The sequence below is a fragment of the Centroberyx affinis genome, unplaced genomic scaffold (genome assembly GCF_046629955.1).
Source record: "Centroberyx affinis isolate AG114_WGS23_722 - 3 ecotype Tasmania unplaced genomic scaffold, CSIRO-AGI_Caff_v1 ptg000309l_1, whole genome shotgun sequence".
In the NCBI taxonomy this organism is placed as follows: domain Eukaryota; kingdom Metazoa; phylum Chordata; class Actinopteri; order Beryciformes; family Berycidae; genus Centroberyx; species Centroberyx affinis.
In genome coordinates, this window is record NW_027278986.1 from 526890 (window position 1) to 552173 (window position 25284).

The 25284-nt window shown below is 38.9% G+C and overlaps 1 protein-coding gene across 1 annotated transcript in view; it reads right to left on the reverse strand.

Annotated features, from left to right (window-relative positions):
• The window catches only part of fam184aa (family with sequence similarity 184 member Aa), a 94854-nt gene that overhangs the window by 63497 nt on the left and 6073 nt on the right, over nt 1-25284 (reverse strand). The window contains exons 2-12 of the mRNA XM_071515120.1: nt 20442-20519; nt 18096-18230; nt 17542-17640; nt 16090-16296; nt 15204-15377; nt 14390-14551; nt 13036-13171; nt 9771-9952; nt 8817-9002; nt 1605-1727; nt 1296-1457 (exon numbers count right to left, since the gene is read on the reverse strand). Of these exons, the coding sequence (XP_071371221.1) occupies nt 1296-1457; nt 1605-1727; nt 8817-9002; nt 9771-9952; nt 13036-13171; nt 14390-14551; nt 15204-15377; nt 16090-16296; nt 17542-17640; nt 18096-18230; nt 20442-20519 (1644 nt within the window). The remainder of the gene's footprint in view (nt 1-1295; nt 1458-1604; nt 1728-8816; nt 9003-9770; nt 9953-13035; nt 13172-14389; nt 14552-15203; nt 15378-16089; nt 16297-17541; nt 17641-18095; nt 18231-20441; nt 20520-25284) is intronic.

Below are 25284 nucleotides of genomic sequence, written 5' to 3' on the forward strand. Positions count from 1 at the left end.
TGTCTGACTGACTGGTTGACTGAATAAGTGACTGGCTGACTGGAAGGCCAACTGACCCATTGACCACCTTGATTGATAACCTGTAAATAAGGTAGCAGGTTACCAGTCTCTGAACTGTAGTTCATACCCTAAACCATAGTTAGAGTTCTAGTTTACATCCTAAACTGTAGTTAGAACTCTAATTTGCATCCTAAACCATAGTTTGAACTCCACTTTGCAACCTAATCCCTACTTCCCTATACAGTGCTCGTTAGTGTCCTTACCTGTAAGTCAGTGAGCACATTACTAGTTTCTCAGACCCTAGCTCTAACTTCTGTTTAAGGCTAGTGTGTTACCTTAACTCTTCACCCTTAGTACTCTTGGTAGTACCTTTGTTAGCATCTTTACATGTAAGTCAGTTAGCAGGTTGCTGTTTCCTGGACTCTAAAACGTATGTAATACTCTTGGTAGTACCCTTGGTAGTGTCCTTACATGCAAGTCTGTTAGCAGGTTGCTGGTTTCCTAGACTTTGGCCCTTGTTGCATTTATATTCACATTCTCCTGAGCTCTAAATCCTATGTAGTACTCTTGGCAGTAGGCTTGGTTGTGCCATTACCTGTAAGTCAGTTAGCATGTTGCTGATTTTGGACCTTGGTAACTTGGTTCCAGACTCCTGAATTCTCTTCAGATTTGGTCGAGCGATTCACAGAGTCTGGTGTTGCTCTGTGCAACAGCGATTTCTTGATCAGAAAAACAATCGGGCCAATCAGTGCCTTTGTGTGCGGGACTAAATTTTAACCGTTTCTGCACCAGTTTCTCATTGGCATTTTGGCAGAATCATATTTGTTGAAATCATTCCTTAACCAACATATTGTCTTTGCAAAGATGATATTTTTGTCAAAAACAACCGACAGTTATATTAAACTGGGCTTAGGTAGTTGAGGTGTTTTGTTAAGTTCTTTGATTTGGCACGACCCTCAGTCCATTCCCTCTACAACCTCCTGTTGTGCATAAATATTGTAAATACAACTCCTTTGCTTCACTAGCATTTACATAAACACTGTACAGGGGCGTTAGCCACTAGTGATTGGCTTGGGGAAAATCCCCCCCCACACACACACACACACACACAGACACACACACAGAAAACAGCTAACATGGAGGCAATCTCAGACTGAATAATGGAGAGGTAACGAAATGGCCATTCAGTCTGAAGATCAGGCTAGGACCATGGCCCTTACTGCACAGATCTTCTGTTTCTCCTAAAATCAAATCCTATGTAGTACTCTTGATAGTACCCTTGGTAGTGTTCTTACCTGAAGGTCAGTTAACAAGTTGCTGGTTTCTCGGACCCGGGCTCTAGTTGCGTCTAGTTCTATCCTGAGTTTCTCCTGAGTCTCCTTCAGACAGGTGATCTGGGTCTGGGCTGAACCCAGGTTCTGCTCCCCTTCCCTCACCAGCTCCTGGAGATGGGACACCTGGAAGTGATACCACCAAAGAGGTTATAATATCATCATCAGACTTCTTGTTTACATGTATCAGTTGAGAACACGGAAGTGAGATTGGTCATTCTTTTGGACTCAAAATGTGTGCAGTGGCTATTCTACCTAGGAAACCTATAGTACCTCCTGATTGGCCATGTTGAGTTTGGCCGACAGCTCCTCCTTCAGGTTGTCCAATTGCTGCTGGAGGCGGTCTCTCTGCTCCTCCAATGACAGACGCTTGATCTCAAACTCCTGACTCATTTCCTGGAGAGGAAGAGGAGGAAGAGGAAGAGGTGGAGAAGGAATAAAGAAGGAGAAGGAGGTGGAGGGAGAAGAAGAAGAGGAAAAATCAGAAAAGGAAGAAAGAGATTAGAGAAAAGCCAATGTGAGAGGGACAAGACTATGATGTCATCAAATTGAGGAAATTAATTTGTCATGGGACCAGCAATGGAACCAGAAATCTTTTTCAGAACGCATTATTCAAACCAAGGAAACAGAACAGAAAGAGGGAACAACAGAATTTCACTGGGAATTAAACTTAAACTAAATGAAGCATTATCTAACCACTAGAGTGATTTCTGCTCATTTTCCATTTCTGCCCAAAAAGCTAATGACTTCCTCAAAAACTGACTCATCCTTGTAACTCTTAGCCAAGATTTTAGAATGGAAGTGAAGTGAGATATGTTACTGAAATTGTTTTGCCCCATGAACATGCCACCATGCCACCATGGCATATCTGCCTTTGTTGCTGTGTTTGATGTGTCACAAACTACAAATGTCCCAAGGCATAGCCTACAATTTATCACGCAGGCCTGGCCACATTCTTGGAGAAGCAGGAATACTGTTTAGGAAAAAAGCTTTTTTTTCCACTGAAATACCCTAAAAGTAATCTATGAAAAAAGGAGGGGAGCTAAGAACCAACTGTAAAATCCCATTTGTGCTTTAATATGCAGTCATGGCAGTTGTTGAGTGTGAAGCAGGACTACTATAAAGAGGAGGGACACGTGAGTTGTCATTTAGACTTTAAAGGCCATCTAGTCAAACCAGCCAACTTCTATAATCCTTCATCAAACCACGGCATCAAATCCTATCTGGGCCATTCACCCTCTTATGAGTTTTTCTCTCTTTTTTCTCTTCTCCTCTGTCTACCTCTCAGTCTCTAGTCACCCTTTCTCCTTCCATATCAATACTGGATATGCTTTATCAGATACAAAGAAGCATAGTGCTCTGTTTGTACTGTAATAGTGCTGTAGTAGTAGTGTTGTAGTGCTGTAGTTTGTAATAAAGCACAGTGATGTATAATAGTGCTTCTACATATGCATGTAATATGCTATAAGCTATGTTTGCTAACCGCTCAGTTGCTAACATCAGCTAGCAAGCAAGTAGCCTAATGTTACTGTTCTCCACAGAAGAAAAGAAGGCAGCTCATCAACCAGGGAGCCAGAATGTTGAGTCAGGCATGTATCTATGCCTATGTGTCTCTTATCTAGAGATAGATCTAGATCCGAAAAAGGGATCATCTAACCCCCGTTCTGGTGTCTTTACACTGGCTCCATCTGTTACAGGATTGACTTGAAAATCCTCCCATGTCCCCCCACAGTACTGCCAGGACCCTCAGGACCTCTAATCAGGGGCTTCTGGTGGTCTCGATACTGACTTGGCTGCACCAAGATTATGGAATAGTCTTTCTCAAAGCATCCAATCTGTCAAATCAGATAAAATTGTTAAAAATATTTCTATTTATTGACAAGTATCAAGCAGACCTATCGGACAGATATTTTGATGGGAGTACAAAAAAATCAAAGTAGAATGGCACTCAGAGGGCGTTTTCACATTATACACCTTGCCGCTGAACAATCCTGTAGCATTCCGGGGGACTTTTAATTTGGCGATGTAGTTCTCTGCGATGTGTCGGCCGTACTTCCGCTCTGGGGCAGCCGGTAGGTTTCTCTCTAGCTAGTGAGATTTCAAGGTTTAAAATCTATATAACAGGTCAAATGACTTGGGAAAAATATCAAAAGACAGAAGGACTCCCCTGACAACAGTATGTCTGCATTAGGTGAGTGTATACAGTATATGTTAGTTTTCGTAAAATATTGGCTGAGGCGGCAGGTGTGCCATTTTGCACTCAAAAAAAAACAGAGTGGCTCCTTACCGACCGTGGACTGTTTCCTCTTTGCTGTAATTTGGCTAAAAACAACCCACCGTGAAAGAACAAATCATTGAGCACATATTGTCATTTCCGCTCTTTGGTTAGGACTGTATCCAAATTGTTTTCACACCAGAAATGATCTGCACTGAAGAAGACTGAGACCACTGATTTTAAGCTAACCTTTTCCAAGTTTTTAGACCCGCACCCAAGTCCGCATGGTGTGTTCACACCTGTCAAAATGATCCGAACTTCGCACAAAGTTTGTAAAGTCTGGACCAAGCGATGTTGGTGTGAAAGCCACCTGACTGAGCTGACTCTTCTCAAGCTACAACTCAGTGTGTTTTGGAGTAGAGACTAGGGCTAAAGACAAGACAGTTTGCTGTGTCACAGTAACCTACATTTAGAAACAAATCTACCTTCCTAAACTATTCATTCATACTTAGAACATTACTGAATGGATCTACACCCACACCATAACAATCTGTGGCAGAGGGATTCGTGACACAACTGCAAAGCATTATTCTGTCTTCTTATAAGGTCTTAAATTCTACAAATTGCCTCTGCTGTATTCGTTTGTACTTCACCACAGTCTGGTGAAGTACAAACGAATACAGCAGAGGCAATTTGTAGAATTATTCATTGTATTGGTACAGTTTAGAAACTCAAGAACGGCATGCTGACGGAGATTAAAGTAAAAAAAAAAAAAGCTTCAGTTATCACAGAGATGGAAATCATTGTCATCATCTAAAGAATGACCAGTCTTTTGTTTGTGGCTCTCACATTCTCTCTCTTCTCTCTACATCTTCAACCTATCTCTCTCTCTCTCTCTCTCTCTCTCTCTCTCTCTCTCTCTCTCTCTCTCTCTCTCTCTCTCTCTCTGAGTTTCTGTCGACCTATCTCTCTCGTTGTCTCTGTCTTTCTGCATCTTCTTTAATCTCTCTCCTGGTAAAAGCAGACTTTAATCTAAAGATGACGAAGCACTGCACAGCACTGGGTTATATAACATTTATTTCTCATCATTTCTCTCTCGCTCTCCATCTTCTCTCATTTCACATTCTCTCTATCATTCTTTCTATCTCTTTCTCTGAATCTATAAACACACGCACATGTGCACACCCACACCTCTCTCACACACAGCTTGGAGGCAGGATTTAATGTCAACGAAAATCAGCCAATTAGCAGTCAGCTTCAAACAGCATGGAAAGGAGGAGTGCACGAGGAAAAAAGAAAGAGATAAAAGAAGAGAGAGACGGGGGCAGTGAGTTCAAAGTAAATTCCACAAATATTTAGTCAAAATCAAATCAGTTAAAATCTAAATAATGCATAATTTTCAATTCAAAATACGTTGTAGTTTTAAATTCAAACAGTAATTTTAAATCAAAACAATATGTAGCAAGTTTAAAGTAAAATAATGTGCAATTAAAATAATACATAGTGATTTAAATTCAAAATAATGTAATTTTAAAAACTGAAAAACTACAGTATATTTTAGAGAAAAACAAGAGTTTGCCCCACTTGTAGCAAATATGTTTTAACCTGTCACATGTTCAGACAGGAGGAGGGACATTAACAATTGATTCAGATCATATGTCCTACCATAACTTTGTCAATTGATTAATATATTGATTGATATGATATTATTTAACCATTTATTGTTGTCATTGTCATGCTACCTGAATCTGGCTAAATTAATGTAACCTGTTTAATTTTATCTGTTTTTGCTTTGGCAAGAAGTACTTTTGTATTTCATGCCGATTACGCTCTTCTGAATTCAAATTGGGGGAAGAAATAGGGGAAGATGGAGGATGAGAGAAAATAGAGGATAGGAGAGGATAGGCAGGAAGTGAAAGGATGAGAGAGAGAAGTAGAGGGAAATACAGGGATGAAGAGAAATGTTGTTTTTATGTCTTAATGTTGACCCAATTAAATGTGTGCAGTCAGTCGAGGGAGTTGCTCATTTCTTGGGGATACATATTTCTTGAACGACCGAGGCCATTTGCTCTAAAAAAAAAAAAAAAGGAGTTTAATTTGATGTTGATGTTCACAAAAACCCAGTTAGAGATACAAAAACCTGGGAGTAACACCATGTCAGAATGAGTGACTGTGTATGTAATTACTGTTTTTAGATTAAAAACCTTCTGACTCCAATTTTGGTGTTTTCTGTTTTTGATCTGAAGTGAATGTTTAAATGATGTGCTGAGTAAAATGTAATGAGCTGTAATGAGTGTAAATGTGCTGAGAGTAAATGTGCTGAGTATTTAAATGTAAGAAGCAGCCACAGGCTAGGACAGAGAAATACCACCGTTACAATATGTTTTAATACTGAAGCATGAATTAGGCTGTCACTGCTGCAGCTTTTATCTAAAAGAATCTGTAGATCTGACACGTGCAACACTGTTTCACATTACAGAAGAATGAAAACAGGTAAAAACAGCAGTGATATCTTGTGTCGAGAATGTGTGATGTATCAAAAATGTGCTTTGTATCAAAAATGTGCTTTGTATAAAGAATGTTCCATCTGTCAAGAATGTTTCATGTATCGAGAATGTTCCATCTGTCAAGAACGTTTCATGTATAAAGAATGTTTCATATATCAAGAATGTTCCACCTATGGAGAATGTTTTGTGTGTCAAGAATGTTCCACCTATGGAGAATGTTTTGTGTGTCAAGAATGTTCCATGTATCGAGAATGTTCCACTTATCCAGCATGTATCACGGATCAAGAATGTTTTATGTATTATTTCATGGTTCTACTAATCCCTGTATCAAGATTGTTTGTGTCGAGAACGCTTCATGTATCAAGAATGTTCCATGTATCAAGAATGTTTCATGGTTCAAGACTATTCCATGTATCAAGAATGTTCCATGTACTGAGAATGTTTCATGGATGAAAAATGTTCCAGCTATCGAGAATGTTTCATGTATCAAGAATATCTAATGTTTTAAGAATGTTACATGTATTGAGAATATTTTGTTCCCCAAGTCAAGGAGACATCATCATTCATAATTGTGATCAATTCACAGATCCCTCCTGAGAGTGGTCCCTTTGTTAGCCAGTCCTCTTGTATGATTGGTCCATTTGTCTGATAGATGTCTCATGTGATTGGTTCATGCATTTCCAACAGCTTTATCCAATCAGCTATTGCCAGTATAAGAACCCTGGCAAGTCCACAAAGGGGAGCTTTTTCCTCCTCACAATGGAACATTTGACATTTTGTTACTCTGTCCGCATAAGTCCCTTTTTTGTAGGCCATCGATTGCTCTCTCTTGATATTACCGAAACTTGATAACACGTAACATTATTGCATTGTGGTATTTAAGTAACTTCAGTGGAATTAGGTAATTTAACAGATAACCGTGTCACAATGCTTCAATGCATCACATTGAATTGAACTGAATTGAATTGAACACACAGTTCGTGGGCCTGTACAGGATCTGTGCTTGTTAAAATTGCTTCATTTCGACCGTGTTTAGTGGGTTTCTTGTCGGTAACTATTCACTGCAACAATAGCAGAAATATAGGGGCGCTCGCTAAGACCTTCCCTTAGCCTTGTTCCATTTCCTGTACACGATTTATATCCATTGCGCCCAGAAGCAACGCTCTCACTTTGTGTTGCGAGAGCTTCTAGGTTTATTAGCCAACAATGTAGATTAGCCATCAATATAACTAATCTACATTTACCATTGAGGTGTCATTGTTTGTTTATTTGGAAACAGCTAACTGTAGACGAGAGGTAAGCTATGATCATTTAATTTAGTTTATTGTTTGCCGTGAATGTGAGTACACTCGCACATTCAAGTTTGTTGACACCAGCTCGAGCTCCTGTTTTTGCTGGACTGCCGAGTGACAGATAAGATATCACTTTATTAATCCCCTTGGGGAAATTCGGGACTGACTCCCCATTGTTTAAATGCGCGTTTGAAATGCGAAATGGATTGCACTGAGTTTACTATATGTGTAGATTCAGAGCACTCCAATCCATTTTCCATGGCACATTTTATGCCACAGTAGCTGTTTTAGGGCACGAGGAGGAAGTATTTTCTGGAACCTAGAGGGTCCAGTACCATTTATGGACAGAAAGTCATGGGTCAAATGTTTCAATTCCTGACAATGTTCCCCACATGCTGCATTCGCGGACCAGCTAAACTAGGCTTGCCTAGACTTGTTTTTCATTAGTTATATTGAACTGGGCTTAGGTAGTTGAGGTGTTTTGTTAAGTTCTTTGATTTGGCACGACCCTCAGTCCATTCCCTCTACAACCTCCTGTTGTGCGCTCTATGTCATTGGCATAAATATTGTAAATACAACTCCTTTGCTTCACTAGCATTTACATAAACACTGTACAGGGGCGTCCTGGTGGCTCAGTGGTCTAAGGCGCATACCACATAAACACGACATCCCGGGTTTGAATCTGGCCCAGGATCTTTGTTGTATGTCATCCCCCTCTACCTCTCTCTATACTGTGACTGTCCAATGCAGCAATGGACAGCAGAAATGTCCCAAAAATAAATAAACACTTTATAAGAAGTGCCACTGTTGTCCTGTCTATCCTGTCACATTAGTTTACTGTTTTCACTTTAAGATCATCTGGTTCTGTGATACCACCCCTCCATCCATAGACTGCCCAAAGGGGATGTAACACTTAATACTTCGCACTTGTAAGAAAGACTTGACACTTAACACTTGAGAAAGAAGTGAGTGTTCACTAATACAGACTGAGCTGTCATCAGCTGTGTTTCCATCCAACTGTCAAATTAATTTTAAGCAAATTTTAGAAATGTCACAAAAACATAAAATGCAAAATGCATTTCCATCAGATGGGTTGAAGCTAAAATATTGGCTTCCTGAAAGAACTACATCAGAAAATATCCACCAGAATAATGAAAAGAGTCTACGTATATTTCATGTTTTCATCTGAAGACAAAAAAAAACATGGCAATATTTTAATGTACCAACTGATGGTAGTACCCTGATGGGTGGCATATACATTGGAACGGTGGTGTGTGCAATGAGACTGAACCAAGCCATATCAAGCCAAGTGAAGTTATATATTCAACAAATGCATTTCTATCGCTATTTATCGTTTCTTTATCCAAAAAACAAAAACAAAATGAGTGTAAGAACTCTTTTGCAAAACTGAGGAAGGTTTATCCAAATTTGCCATTTCCATTTGAAGTTTCCATTCAGCTTTTCTACTCACCGCCATGAGGAGCTTCTTCTCCTCCTCTTTCTCCTGCTGGGCCTCCTCCCTCATGATCCGGTGTTTCGCCTCCATTTCCTCCAGAGCTCTGACCTGCGCCTCCTTGAAGCGAAGTGCCTCCTCCTCATAGCGTGCCCTCAGCCTAGAGAGCTCCTTCTCATAACCGTGGTGCTCCTCTCGCAGAGACTGGGGAGAGAAAAATTAGATAGTTTTATATCAATTTTGTTGTATCAGTCTATCTAATAGCCTGATATATTAGTGGAATGTTGTTTGAAGCTACTTGAGTCCTTCAGACAGTAGCATCATGAGTAATAGTAATAGTATTAACAGTTAGAGTAGTTGTAGTACTAGTAACAGTAGTAGTAGTAGTAACAGCAGCAAGAGGAGTAGTAGTAGCAGTAGCAGTAGTAGTAGTATTAGTAGTAGCGGTAGCGGTAGGAGTAGTAGTAGCAGTAGTAGTAGTATAATTACTAGTAGTAGTAGTAGCAGCAGCAGTAGTAGTAGTATAATTAGTAGCAGTAGTAGTAGTTTAATTAGTAGCAGTAGTAGCAGTAGTAATAGTAGTAGCAGCAGTAGCAGCAGTAGTAGTAGCAGTAGTAGAAGTAGTAGTAGTGGTAGTAGTAGTAGCTGTAGTAGTGGTAGTAGTAGTAGCAGTAGCAGTAGTAGTAGTATAATTAGTAGCAGTAGTAGTAGTAGTATAATTAGTAGCAGTAGTAGTAGTAGTTTAATTAGTAGTAGCAGTAGTAATAGTAGTAGCAGCAGTAGCAGCAGTAGTAATAGTAGTAGCAGCAGTAGCAGCAGTAGTAGTAGCAGCAGTAGTAGTAGTAGTAGTAGTGGTAGTAGTAGTAGCTGTAGTAGTGGTAGTAGTAGTAGCAGTAGTAGTAGTAGTAGTAGTAGTAGTAGTAGTGGTAGTAGTAGTAGCTGTAGTAGTGGTAGTAGTAGTAGCTGTAGTACCTGTTCTAGTTGTAGTACTTGTTGTTTGTGCTGTTCGTCAGTAGCCTGGCTCTGGTTCATCAGAGCTTCTCTCTCCTCCTCCAGCCTGCTGATCTTCTCCTTCAGCCGGTTCTGTTCCTGGTCCAGGTCTCTGATGGTTGCCTCATGGGACATCTGGGTGGCCTGTAATGAGCCGATCTGACCTGGAAACAGTCAAACCACACCTTAGACACGCACACACACTTGTGCAGAAATGACTCACCGCTAAACCATGGGAAGCTGACAAATTAAAAGTCTGAGGCAAGAGGCAAAGCTACTTTAGCCGATGTGAGAAATGTGCTAAATATGATTCAGCTGATAAACTGTTCACGTAAATATGTCTGTTGCCTGAAAGAGTTGCTCTTTATTTTTATGTGTAGTAAGATTTTTTCTCTCATATGTGACACAGATCACATGTGTTGTTATTTGTTATTGTTTGTCTGCTAAGCATGTCTTTTCGACATCGCTGTTTATATTGGTATGGAATATGAGTTGCATCTTAGAATACATATAAACAGTCATTATGAGCAGCAATGTGGAATTGAGCATGAAAGTCTGTGGTGTGTTAACATTTAATCTGCACTGACTGGCCTTGTGATCCAGGGCTAATCTTACTCAGTTAACTTTCCAGATTAGTACTTCGTATGATTATCATATTAACCGTTTGTATGATTAAGAGTTCGTATGTGACCATAGCGTTGCTCCCAACTCAGCAATTTCTAGATAGAAAAGGTAATGAAGAGGTAATATGGAAGTGGAAGTGCTAAGTTAAGGTAAAACCCAATAAAACAATGCTATTTTTTCTCTGTCTCTGTTGGCTTCTGGGCTTTTATTGTGTGAAATATTCATCTTTCTGGGGTGAAACACAAGGCAAAGCAGACACTTTGCACTTGGGTTCCCAGCTGTGCTACCTGGCTGGGCTGAAGGCTCAGAATAGCAACAAAAAACTGCTGCAGTCTGAAGGTGAATCAATGGCCTCATTTCCACCTGGCATTGAAGTCCCACAGCAGATAAAAGATGGGTCTAGATGTGTCTACACAGGCCACCAAGCCACAGTTTAACACAGCTTTAAATTCATCCCGGAGGGAATGGGTAATGCTTTCCACCTGACATTAAATGCCAACGGGGTTAAAATATAGCTTTAGATAGTCCTCAAGCAATCTTTTTAAAATTTTTTACATCCCAAAAATCTGTTTCCAATCCTTCTCGTGAGTATTTACTGCTGTTTTAAAAATTAGGCCTGGTGAGCTGTCTAGACATAATCTGCACCTACCTGGTATCTGCACTGAGATTTTATTACTTGGAGAAAATGAGACCATCGGCATCTGGGCTTTCCCATCAATCTGAATTGAAATATTCATCCGTCTGAGGTGAAAGTGGAGGTAAAGCACAACTTTGCATTCTGGTTGTTCAAGCTAACCTGGATAAAGGCTGAGAACAGCAATACAGGACTGCAGCCGTCTGAATGGGACAATGGCCGTATTCAAAATCCCAATGCTGACAAAAAGATGTGTCTACAAAGGGGCTCAAAAATGCATATCATACGCCCAAAAATCAGTCCTTATTTACACATTTCGATGTGGTTTGATGGTATGTACACAAGATTTGATCCATAGCCCTATTCACAAAGGACTAACTGGGGATTCAGAACCTTCCTAATTGATTCCACTGCTGCCTCTAATTTTCAGGACAGGAAGTAGATAGAGTGTTTAGAAGAAGAAGAAGAAGAAGACGAAAAATAAAAATAAATTTTGCGACAAAAACAAATTACAGTTTGATTCGCACTGGATTAGTATTATCAGAGGACTTCTGTCTTCACCAACATACGTTAGGTAAATTGCGCTGAAATTTTGACTTTTCAAATTACAGATTACATTACATTCACGCAGGATTAAAATCATGGACAATACTCGCAATTATTACAAACTGGATGTCCCCAGGTGATATCCGTCCCATGTACATAAGGCTCAAGTTTTTTCTGTATTGGGTTTTTAATTAATGCCAAGTGTAGATGGGGTGTACAAGTGACTTAATGTCACCATTTACACTGCTGCTGATGCATTTAGAATGTGCCTGGCCTGTGTACCAAGCACTGCTAAATACGATTTGAATGCTCCTTTTACACCGGAAATTAAATTGCAGATTGAAAATGCGCACAATTCTGTCTAGAGAAGACACAGTGCAATATACTGTTCAAGAGGGATTGGAATCTGATAAGATTCACCTTTGAAGGAAGATTGTAGATATCAGATTCTAACTCTCCATTTGGCTGAGAATAATAATGGGGAATGTATTTCTAGGAATAAAAAGTCAGCTTCACTCAAGCACACTTCCACCAAAAGTAGGTCTTCAGGAGCTGAAACCCACTCTGAGTTGAAATGTTGGACAAGTAAAGCTTACAGAGTATTCCCTCTTTTTAAAAAATATGAACTTCAGTTTTTACACTGCACCTCAGATAAGGGGAACCTCATTCTCTGGAATCAGGATTGAACACTGGGGGCAACCTCCACTTAGGAGTATGGAACCAAATATCAAAAATGCCAATAGTGCTTACGACATTTCTTTGACAGTTCAAACGTGTCGGCGTGCCTACCTACAGTATAAGGTAAAAGTTTAATTGCAGGCAAAGTTGACATGCAGCAACTCACACTTTTGATTGTTTGAATCTATTCAACAACAAAGTGAAGGCGGGATATACAATAAAGCTTGCTACATACTGATTTTGGACGGTGGCTGTCAGATTTGAATATGGTAACATTAAAATTGAGAAACATATTAAAATCTGACTTATGACATTAGATGTCCCTTTGTCTAATGCATTTGCAGCTTTATAGCTAAAAAAATATATATATAAAAATTTTTAAAAAAGCCAAAAAACTATAAAAAATGAAAGTGATGCATCAAAAGTGTTCAGTGTTTTTAGTGTACTATGACATATTAAAATGTGGTATTAAAAATCCAGGTATTAAAATCATTTCAGGTTAAGGGCTTCCCATAGACAACCAGTGTAGTATTGATCACTTCTACAGTAAATATGTCATCAATCAAACTGCATCATATCCATCATATCAGAGGTGGACCACAATGACTGGACCAGATCTGATTTTTAATAAAAGGACAATATTGGCCGCATATATCAGTCTAACCCTAGCCTAAATACCTTAAGAGAGGAGTACTGCTTCATCTGTGGTGAATACAGTATTGTACAGTATGATATTATAATAGAATATGTAGAAGCATTTCTTACTGGCTTTGTGGAGTATTTCAGTAGCCTGCTGTTGAACCCGGTCCCTGCTGCCCTCCAGTTCATACTCTGTGTCTTTCAGCTGCATCACCCAGATCTCTCCGTCCTGGATGGCTTCCTCTAGCTGCTTGTGGAGGTTCTGGAATGGAACACACACACACACACACACACATGCACGCGCGCACAATTACAGGTCAAATTTCAAACTTTTAACAACTAGTCATGTCTCCCACACCACAACTTGGAATGACATTGTAATTCGGTGAAAATATCCTGCGATCCTTGTTCTACAAATGTGCCTGCAGGACCATCAATGTGTGCCATATTGAATTTTCCACCATTTTGAGTTTCTTTTGAGTTGTCCCCCTAAGGCTTTTTCATCTCTCTTTGTTTTCAGCAACTGTTCAGCCCCTTTTCCCACCCACATTTAACAACATGATCACATTCATTAAAAGAAAGCATTAAGCTGTAGCTACCAATCAATCTGATTGGTAGCTACAATCTGATTCAGCTGTAAACCACACGATAAGTTGTTTTGGATTTCTGGAAAATGCAATTCATAAACCCAGTGTGCAATGAACGCTTAGCACCAAAGATGGAGACAAAATAAATATATAAAAAAACACAGCAGCAGTTTTTATTGGACAGATTGGACATTTTTATGATTGAGCTACGTTTATGTTTTCCATCAGCCTGTGATATGATATTCTATGCACAGTGGATTTTTCTGCTAGTTGTTGTAATTGTGCCTGCTCTTTCTAAGGGGATGTGGATACAATTAATGCCCAGGGTATTTTTTCTTTACAGTCTTGAGGAGTAAATGAGTCTGGAATGGGTGGATTACATGCTTTTGTTTTCCAGCCTACATGGGTTATTTGATGTCTCCCTGCAGCTTGGGTATGGCTTGGCCATTTTGCAAAATATCTGCATTCATAAGCAGGCCTCGGATATCCTTCATACGTTACATATGCATAGTTTTAGATTTGGTATATTGAGGCAAATATACAGTATGAACAACCCTTTTGATTAGAACCATTAGATTTTGGTCAAATTTATAGTTTCCCTCAGTATATGAAATGGATTTGGGCTTTTTCATGTGTCTGTTTTAGGCCTTGTTTTTCCATGTCAGTGCTAATTCATAACGAGTTACAGGTGGAAGACCTGAACGGTAATTTAAGAAAAAAATTGTGCTCCCAATTTGTACGTTTATTTTGGCCCATGGCACATTTTGTTTTGCATTTTGCCACTGCATCATTCATGGGGGACGACATGTATCCTATTGCCTTGTTCATCAATACATCCATCCAGCCATCATTCATTCATTCTTCCATATACACACAAGGAGACTTGGTGTTACCTTGATGGTCCCCTCAGCATTGGTCAGCGATGTCTGCAGTCTGTTGGTCTTGTCTCGGTTCTCCCTGGCTTCCTCCTGGGCTTTCTGCAGCTCACTCCTCAGCTTGGACAGCGAGCGCTGCAGGGCGGCTTCCTGAGCCTGGAACTCCTTACGAAGCTCAACCTTAGCATGGACAAAAAACACTACATCATACACTCAAAAAAAAATGAACTCCTTATGACGTTTAACATTAGCATCAAACACTCAAAAAATTAAGTTTCAAGAAAAAAAAAAGTAGAAACAACACAAATTTGTTTAGTTTAATGTCAACTTGAAATGGATAAAATGAAGTGTCTCACTGTTATAGGATTGATGGTGACTTGACTGTTATGATGATTGACGTGGAAATTTGTCATTTAGATACTAAGAAAACACAGTTTGTGTTCATAATGGTAAGATCATATGAAACAATGTCCGCTGTAACTCAGAACTTTTACTTTGAGTACATTTTAAATGGAATGCTTTCTACTTTTAATTTTACTCCAGTAGTTTTACTTACAGTATACTTCAACAAAATTTTAACAAGTACTTCTACTCGAGCAAGAAATTTTGTTATAAAAATTACAAGATCAAATTTGAACTCACTTAGGCTTAGATATGACCAGCGCCACATCTTGTCGTACCCAAATGATGCCCATGTTTCTTACCCAGCGTCTACTGAACCTGTATATTTGCTGAAATATGACTCATTTCCAGGTCCTTAATAGAGACAGGCGAGTATTTGTGAGAGGCTGTTTAATGGAGGTTTTACTGTAATGTTTATCTATGGTTTTACCTCGGTCCGTTTCCAGGCCAGCAGGTTCTCGGCAGTGAGCTGGTGCGTTCGCCTCATGGCCTCCAGCTCTCTCTCATAATACTCCTGAGCCTTGGCCAACTTGGCCTCGTACTCCTCCACCAGACGGACCTTATCCCTCGTCAGCTCCTCCACCCTCTCCATCAGCGCCTCCACCTACAGAGAGAGAGACAGATAAATACATGGATAGTCAATCCTTGATTTTGAACGGAGTCATATTGTCCGGAAGCTTCAGATCAAAAATTAAAACCACCAAAATTATATATATACAGATATATAATGTTTTTATTCGAAAACAGCAACCACACATTCTGTTATTGACCTACACTCAGCTAGGGTTGGACCAATATGTGTTTTTGAAGGCCGATATCAATATTGTGGACTGAAACTGTTCACAGCCAATATACTGTGTCAATATTCAATATCTTTAAATTTGACCATTTTCTGTTTTTTCAAAGTCTCTAAAATGTTTCTATAAATGGACAATTAAAGAATTCCTCCGCTGCTGCTTAAAGTTACCACAAGCTAGATTAGTCTCCACTACGACGCTGTTTTTAAGTTAGGATAAATTACGTAAAAAATATTGATTCTGTCTAAAGGTAAAAAATAAAAACAACAGCAATTTTATAATGGACAGTTGCCAATCTGCAAAATGAGGCTAACTTTCACCAACACTGCAGGAACCCCCCAAAATGTGACCATTTTCATGCCTAAAAAATCCAAATAATTCCAAGTAGGAAATGCCTCTGAAACAGCTATTACTCCATCATGTTACACTAAAACTCTCCATAGAAACCAAATCCAAAAATATCAGTAACGGTCTTCAAAACCCCCGTATCTACCTTCCTCTCTCTCTCCCTGAGCCCACCTCTTGTCTATGGAGCTCAGCCAGTTTCTCCTGGTCTTCAGTGGAGCTGGCGCTCTGGTTCTGCTGGTTGTTAAGGAGCTCCTCCACCTCCAGGCGGTGGGTGGCCCTCAGCTCCTCCAGCGCTCGCCGTTTATCCGCCTCGAACTGGGCCTGGGCCTGGCCGAACGCCCGCAGCTTATCCTCGAAGTCCCGACGCATCTCCTCCACCTATTGAAAAAGTGCAAAACATTCTATTATAATCATTTATGTGCTATTGCCAACTCCATCTCAGTCAGTGCCAAGCCAAATGCTCGCAGCTTCTGTTCAAAATCCCTCTGCATCTCTTCCACCTGTTGAAATAGTGGAAAATATTTAAGACTATTATATAATATTGTTATAATTAATTTGTGATTGTTAGTTCCATTTCAATCAGTGCTAAGCCAAACAGCTTCTAAATTCCTCTGCCTGTTGAAAATCAATGGCAATGGAACTCATGTCTCGTTACATGCTGTCAACTGTTATAAGGTCAGACAATAAATTGCAGGGTGAACAAAATATAATCAATCTAATAAATCACCATGTAAAATCATCATGTGTTTGAATAGAGGGTGCTATACTGCAACTACAGAACTGAAAATGAATATAGTTGATACAGCTTTGTTAAATACTCAATTCTGATTGGCTAAAGAAGGCAGTCTGAGGTCTGTTCAAATCATATCACTCCACAGTCAAGAAGTGTCTTTGATTAGAAGTTGAATTCTAATCAAATTAACCAGTAATTACTCCTTGGTTACTGCAGAAGATACTGCTGGAATAGCTTATTGGTGGAAGCTTTAGTTACTTATATTTTAATTCAATATATAGTGAGATGATTAATATCTTTGGTAAGCAGCCATCCAATAAGCTCCTCCGCTTCACATCAGGGTCTTGATTCACCCTGTTGGGGCTTATTTTGCCATAATGACCGGCTCACTGGCCATCATTCCTTACTTAGACTTTTTTTCAACCACACACCGTGATTGAACGAGAGGGCATTTCATGAGTTCTTGTAACCGCAATATACAAACTAGTACCTCATAACTCCACCTTGAACTATGAACAAGCAAGCAAGGACCCCAAATTGGGGTTTAATTATTAAATGAAACCCCAAAGCAATAGCATACTGAAGGTCATGCCAATAACCACAACATAGCACAACGTCCAGTATGTTATTGCTGTGTCTGAGTATGGTAGACAATATTTTATTCATCATTCATTTTTTAATTCTTTACCAACATCAATCTGGACCTGGAAGTCACACTGCATCTCCACCTTCCTGGTACAAAATAGTAGAATTTATTCTATTACTGCTCCATGTGATTATACATTTCTGTGTGTGTGTGTGTGTGTGTGTGTGTGTGTGTGTGTGTGTGTGCGTGCGTGTGTGTGTGTGTGTGTGCTTGTGTGTGTATGTGTGTGTGTATAAAGCCTTACCTCTCTGCTCATAGACACCACTCTCTGTGTGTGCTGGGCCTCAGTGCAGAGCTGGGAATCCTCCATTCTCTGTCTGTACATCTCAAACTCTGCCAGGGCCTGACAGTCACATTACATTAGATTACATTAAACTAAAATACAATTACAACAACTGCACCGCATTACACATTATTACAACTGCAATTTCATGGAATTACATTACATTACATAGCATTAGATGCCACTCAATTTAGTTTTATTCAATTCAACTCAGTTCAGGCTAATGCCGAGCAATTACGTTACGTTATATTACATTCAGCTCAGCTATATTATATAATATGATATGATATTATATTATACTGTATTATATTATATTACACACAAAAACACACATATCAAAAGACTCAGAGGGACTGTAGCAACTGATACTAACCAGTTAATGCAGTGAAACGAGTCAAAATTAAATGTAAGTTCTACAGATTTATCCACTTTAGCAAACTAAATTAAACCACATTAAATGTAACCAAGACCAACTGAATGACGCTCCTGAATGAACCACAGCAGCAGTGAATGACCTGTCTCTTCATGTGTTCATGGAGTTCGACAGATTCCTCCAGACAGGCCAGCCGCCGCCTAAGGTCCGCCTCGTCCGCCATCTTACTCTTGTACTGCATGATCTTGTCTCTGGTTTCTGTCACAATGTGTTGGACCTGAGCAGGAGAACAAAACACCCAACGCACCGTCTAGAGCGATTCTGCAAAAATCATTTCACATTGGAAAGTCCAATAGATTTTGGAGGTGTAAGAAAGGGCCAACAAGCCATAAATTGAAGGGGGTAAATAATTATATTTACTACTATTTTTTCACTGTGAAAATTGAATAACACAGGATTGTATGGAAAGTGGAGGGACATTTTGAAAGCTGAGATATTTCAATTCTAAGATTCAAAACTGCACTTGGCCTTTCTAATGTTAAATCCACAGCGATACGTTCAAAAACATTGTTTGGAAAAATGCTCCAAAAAATATGAATTCATCTTAAATAGGGCCTCAAAGAAAGTGAATTGCCTACGTTTGGGATTATATACACAGACAGTTCGACCTAGACATGTGATATTAAAAAAAGTATATGTATTCTCAAGTTTATGAGTGGATACCGATTTAATTCCATGACAATATGTAGGCCATTTCCATGTAAAAATACAGTAGAACACACATAACAATTCAAACACATAACAATTCAAATAAGAACTAAAGAGACAAATGCAGAAATAAAGAAATCAAGAGCCAGCACAACAGTTCTGCCCCCAGGAAAAGTTTCTTAGCAAGGGCTCTCCCTTGCTAAGAAATGTCCCATTAATGCTAATGAAATTAACAACATTTAGACACTAAAACTCCCTATTGAAACCAATATTAACAAAATTAACGGCAATTAGAACACTAAAACTCTTAAAGTTTAAACTCTTAGTTCTTAGTCCTTAACAAAACTCTGTTTTTCAGTGGAGGTCCCTGTTGGGTAAATTGTTTTTTTTATGTCTTAAAGCCAGTCTTCAAACAAACTCTACTTTGAAAACTCTCAATTGAAACCAATGCTAATGAAATTAACAGCATTTGTAACAAGGGGCACTAAAACTCTCCATTGAAACCATTCTGAAACAGCATTTAGACCATGGGACACTAAAACTCTTCATTGAAACCAATGCTAATGAATCTAACAGCATTTAGACCAAGGGACATTAAAACTCTCCATTGAAACCATTCTGAAATATATTCTCTGAAACAGCATTTAGACCATGGGACACTAAAACTCTCCATTGAAACCAATACTAATTAAATCAGCTGCATTTGGAACACAGACCACCAAAACTCTATTGAAACTAGGGTTGCAAAATTCCGGGAATTTTCAAAGTTGGAAACTTTCCATGGGAATTAACAGGAATTTATGGGAATTAACAGGAATTTATGGGAATAAACGGGAATAAACCAGGAATTTACTAAATTGAAGGTATGCTCTTAATAGGAAACTTAAATATAGTTGGGGAAAATATATTTTAGCATAATCCTGACTAAAACAACCAGATATCATGCAAGTACAGTTGAATATCTATGCTATTCCTCAATCACATGCACACATAGCACACTGCTTACTGCAGGGCTATTGAGACCACGCCCCCTACATGCACTGTGCATTCCTGTGCATTTTTGTTAATTTTTGAATGGGTTGGGTCGGGGGGATGAGTAATATTTAACTCAACATTCATGTTTTTGTTCTTCAATGAAAGAATTGATTGTTCAATAAAATATTTAACACTTGATAAAGTTCTACTTACAAATAAATCTGTTTTAATTGTATTATTTTGGATGGATGTCTGCTTATAACAAAACAAATATTTATGCTTGGATATGATACCTTTCCATTAAATTACCCTCAATTCCCAGTTAATTCCCATTAATTCCCATAAATTCCCATAAATTCCCATAATTCCCATGGAAAGTTTCCAATTTGGAATATTTCCAAAATTCCCCAGCTTAACTTCCCATGGAAATTTACCGGAAACGTTCCGGAAATTTACCGGAAATTTTCCACCCCTTTGCAACCCTAATTGAAACTATTCTTAAATATTTTCTCTGAAACAACATTTAGACCATGGGACACTAAAACTCTTCTTTAAAACCAATGCTAATGAAATAACAGCATTTAGATCAAGGGACACTAAAACTCTCTATTGAAACCAGTACCAATGAAATGAATGGCATTTAGACGCTAAAACACTCCACTGAAACCAATACTAAAGAAATTCTCAAACATCCTTTAGACAGTGGGACACTAAAATTCACCATCTCTCCATTGAAACAAGTTACAGAATAATAACAGATAATATTGCGGTATGAGAAGTGCGTGGTGGTTTCTGGTGTTCATACCTCATCCTCGTGGGCTTCTTTCAGAGACTCAATTTCTTCTTCATGCTCATCATTCTTGGTATTGAGAGCATAAATTACCTAGAGAGAAGAAGAGGATTAGAGAGCAGGAGGAGGAGGAGAGAATTTTTATTAACTGAGTCCATTCAAACTGAGTAATTGATTTTGCTGAAATGGTGCAATCGATATTTCTCAAATGAAGAATGTTGTGAAGTTCTGCATCCAGAATGGAACAAAACCAATATCATAGAAACACCAGAAGACAAGAGGAGAAATAGGTTTTCCACTCTGATTAAAGATATTATTACTCGCATTCAAAAGTTCTGGATATACAGTAGTTACCTTATTAAATTATTGCATGTTACTATGCTAAAATGTAACAGAATTTTTGCTGCCCTGTCTTTTCTTATTGTGTTTTGCTTTCTTATAGTTATTCTTTACCGCTGTCTTGTACTGTCCCTCAGTTTTAATCTGTCAGTCTGAACTATCCGTCATTTTTTTCTTACCTAGCTCTCATTCTTCTGAATTGTCACTCATTTTTCAGAACTGTCACTCATTCTTCTGTACAGTCTCTCTTTTATCTTTAAGTCTTTGTTTTCACCTGTTTTTTTGTGTTTATCTGAACTGTCTGTCTTTGTCTGTTTTTTGGTCTATCATTTTCCCTGAACTGGCACTGTCTCTTGTTCTTTTGAACTGCATGTCTGAATTGTCTCTTTTTTCCTAAACTGTCTTTATGTTTTACTTAACTGTCTCTCATTCTTCTGAACTTCAATCTAGTACAAATTAAGTCTCAATCCAGTACAAATTACTTCAACAATAGCCTATTGCAGTAGGGGAAAAAAGCATAGGTAAATGCAAGACTCAATTTGTCCATTACCAGCATACAATTACTATAACTATCGCACCAGAGTTGATATGCGTTTGCATCAGTATGAAACAGTTTAAATAGCCATAAATAACCATCAAATATTATTAAAAAATATATATATACATGTCTACAATTACAGATACTGATGAACCACTGCATAGCATACAGTCAATTGCAAAAAAAACATGGGAAACTTCATAACATCAACATTCAAGCCAGCAGGTTTGGGGTTTAGTTACTCTTTAAATATGAGATTCAAAATGCTTCTGTTTCAACAACGCCTTATCAAGATCACCACTTCTTTTTGGGGTATTTTACTTTTTCAATACCAATGTACCTTAGTGAGGATATCAGGTGTTGGTGAGGAGCATTCAGGAGCAATGTTCCCTCTAATATGATGGTGACATATAGGTCTTATAATTTATCACACTGTCCAAATAATAATATCTCGTCAGTCATCAGTCACTGCTCAACTTGTCCCCAGAAATTTAGTGGATATAGGAAGGTTTTTGGAAGTATTGGTGCTAAATGATATACAGGCAGATGCAGCGGCTTTGAAGTAACTGAGGCTTCAGTGAATTGAAGCCCCTACTGTGAAGTTAATATTCAGTCAAGGTCAGCTGAATTGCAAGCACTGTTGGCATCAGAACCAGCTGCTTCACATTTTGTTCCATTTAGTTGCTGTCTACTAACATTGTAAAAATACTTACCATACACACAATACGATTATATACGCGATATGGGGGTTCACCATTCAATACAACCACGATATAATGTAATAAATAAAAGCTCGGCGACAACACAGTCTGACTGCGCAGAATTCTGTTTATTTCTAAGCCATAAATTTTTCTGGTAAAGCCATTGGCTTGCGAAGAACAATTTGCAATTTTGAACAAAGTGCAGATAATATAATTTGGATGGACAGCTTGTGAAACTGTGATGGTCAAGCCATCTCATTTGTGATTACTACAGCAGAATAAAATGGAGCTAATATCACGATTAATTTTTCTGCCCCACGACACGTATCATCACATTTTTGTATCGCGATTCGCGATATATTGAATTTCGATATATCGTCCCATCCCTAGTTGCCCATTAAATATTATAACCTTAGACAAGTGGGTCTATGGGTTTTTCAGTGTGCGCCATACAAATTATTTTATGAGCTGTGCTTTTCCTGCGGTCTGACAGAGCCTAGAAATAATTGTGGCGGTGCAAAGGACATCACACTTTCAATTCGTTTTCAATTTACCCAACTTTATATTTGCAGAATAGAGTTGAACCACCTTTTTAGGCCTGAAATAACTCTTTATGGCATTCATTCATAAGTAGTAATAGTATCAAATACAATTATTTTTGCTGACATTGGAGTTTGTTTGACTTATAATGATCACTGACTTTATAGTTTGCCCACTTTTTAATTTACCACTACATTACTGCCGGTACCACAACAGCATGTAAGGCTTTTCAGATGACAGGATTTCACAGCAAGGTAGTTTTTAGCCTGCTCATCTTCTTGAGTGTGAGACTCTAATTCCCAGCAGTAAGTCAGCCATGGAAACATTCCTTCAATTATACATTATTATTTTAATGACGTTAGTGCGCCTGGTGCTTTCATCTCTCTCCTCTCCCTCTCCCCTTGCTTTCATCCTTTTGTCTTCTTTTTCTCCCCTCTCCTTCTCTCTCCTCCACCCCTCTTTCTCTCTCTGTTGATCTTCATCTCTCTTTCTCATCTCTCTCTGGAGATATAGGAATAAAGGAATAAACATACCGCACATTCCTGTTTGTCTGTGGCTTTGTCTATATATATCTATATTTCCATCTAAATATATGTTGCAAATCATGACATATCGAATTAGATAAGCTCAATGTAAATGGCAAAATTCAAATAAAATTTCCTCAATGGCATAAAAACGTTTTTATGCTCACCTGAAATGGAAAATATTTTTTTGATAAAGAAATAATGCAATAAATAGTGATGGAAATGCATTTGTTGAATAAATAATTATTTAGGCTTGCCGTGATCAGCGCAATGAATGCTTCAGTTTCATTGCATACCAGTTCAAAAGTGGCTTTGGACGTTTTGAAATGTAAAATATCTGTCCACCATGACCTCCTAAGGTATCATATGTGTTGTTTCTAACATGTATAAGTATACATGGTGGTAGTGGTGGTACATTAGAGTGATGTGGTGGGCCTGGCTTCAGTCATGACCAATCAAATCACCTCTTTTCTTTCCCTCTGACAGGTGATGGAAGAGAACAGTCCAAGCACCCCAGGAGCGAGTACACTGCACCTCAAATTAACTGCTGAGGGCAGATGATGTTAATTTAGTGTGGGAGGAGATAACACATTTGGTTGACATCTGTTGCGCTGATCCTTGATCCAGTGTATCCACCAGCTAGTCCCTGATGTCTATAGAGGATGCGGCTGCCTCCACAATCCCCACTGTGCATCATGGCGCATACTGACAGTTCCATGTTGGATGACAATTCATTGAAAAAAAAGGTCTTATGATTTACTTAAAAGAGTTGTGTACATTTGTTCCATATAACTGAAATGTGTTTAATCAACACAAATGATTTGCTTTGGATTGAATTAATTGTAATTGATGGCATAGCGTAAAGAGTACAAACAATTTCTAGATAGAACATATTATGATTTTGTAAAACTGACAACCAATCTTTCCCTGTTTCTTCAGTGGAGAATGAAAAATGAAAAAACATATTTTTTCCTGCTTGAGAGATTAAGGCCTATATCAAAGTCAAATTGGCCAACATCCTTGACACCAAAATTGCAATGCACTGTGTGATCGCTACTGACACGATTCGCGGCGAGTCAACAAAACACCAAACTGGCACAGGTGAGGAAAAACCAGTGTGTGTGCCTGACAAAAATGCCACTTCACCATGCGCCATCACAGAAATAGAGACCCATATGTTTACATAACGGTATAGGGGTTCCTTTAGGAGCCACTCTGCCATACATATAATCCACTAAGCAGCACATATTCCACTAAAATTCCAACTTTTACAATTGGTTTGCCTGTTTTTCTTACAATTTTTTCACCAAAATACCCCTCCATAAGGGCAGTAGTGAGATTTTATTGTAGTGACATTTTATTGTAATAACAGCTGCTTTGCCTGTTGACTGTAGTAGCTGTTTTTTTCTGTTTAAATCACCAAGCAGTTTATCTATTTCCATTTATGTGTGTGTTTGTGTGCTTGCACGTTTGCCTCCATATGTGTGTGTGTGTGTGTGTGTGTGTGTGTGTGTGTGTGTGTGTGTGTAGCAGTGCGTCTGATCTCATTAAGCAAGTATAGATTGATCAGCAGTGAAACTGACTGTTACGTAATCAGATTAACCAGCGTGATTAAGACTCGGCCATGAACAGAGGCTGAGACACCAGAGTGTGTGTGCGTGTGTGTGTGTGTGTGTGTGTGTGTGTGTGTGTTGCGGGGGCAAAGAGAGAGCTACAGTAAAGGAGATAGAGAACATCTCTCTCATTCTGTCCATGTGTAAACACTTCAGTTTATAAACTGATATATGGGTCCGAAAATGTTGAATATTATATAAAGATGTGGAAATAGTGGCAAAGAGTAGACTGTGGCTGTCCTGGACAGCTCCCAGTGGGAATATGTGGGACTATATGAATGTGAAGCAGAGCGATGCGGAAAAAGAGCATACCGAGCGAATCATCCCCGGATAAAACAGGTTAAAAAAAAGGAAGAAGAGAGCGTGAACGGCCACATCTGCTTCTTCTTCTGTCCTACTGCGAGTTTCACTGGGAGGTTTTCCGCCCTGAGGCTCCAACCAAACCAACCCCTGAGGCACATACAACATCCTGCAGCTACTACAGTTACAGTCATTCAGACCACTTCTCTGTTTAAAGGGGGCATTAAGTAATGTATAATCTTTATCGCCCCCTATCGCCACCAGTAGGAATTGCAACAACATTGTTAGAACTTTTCTCCTTCT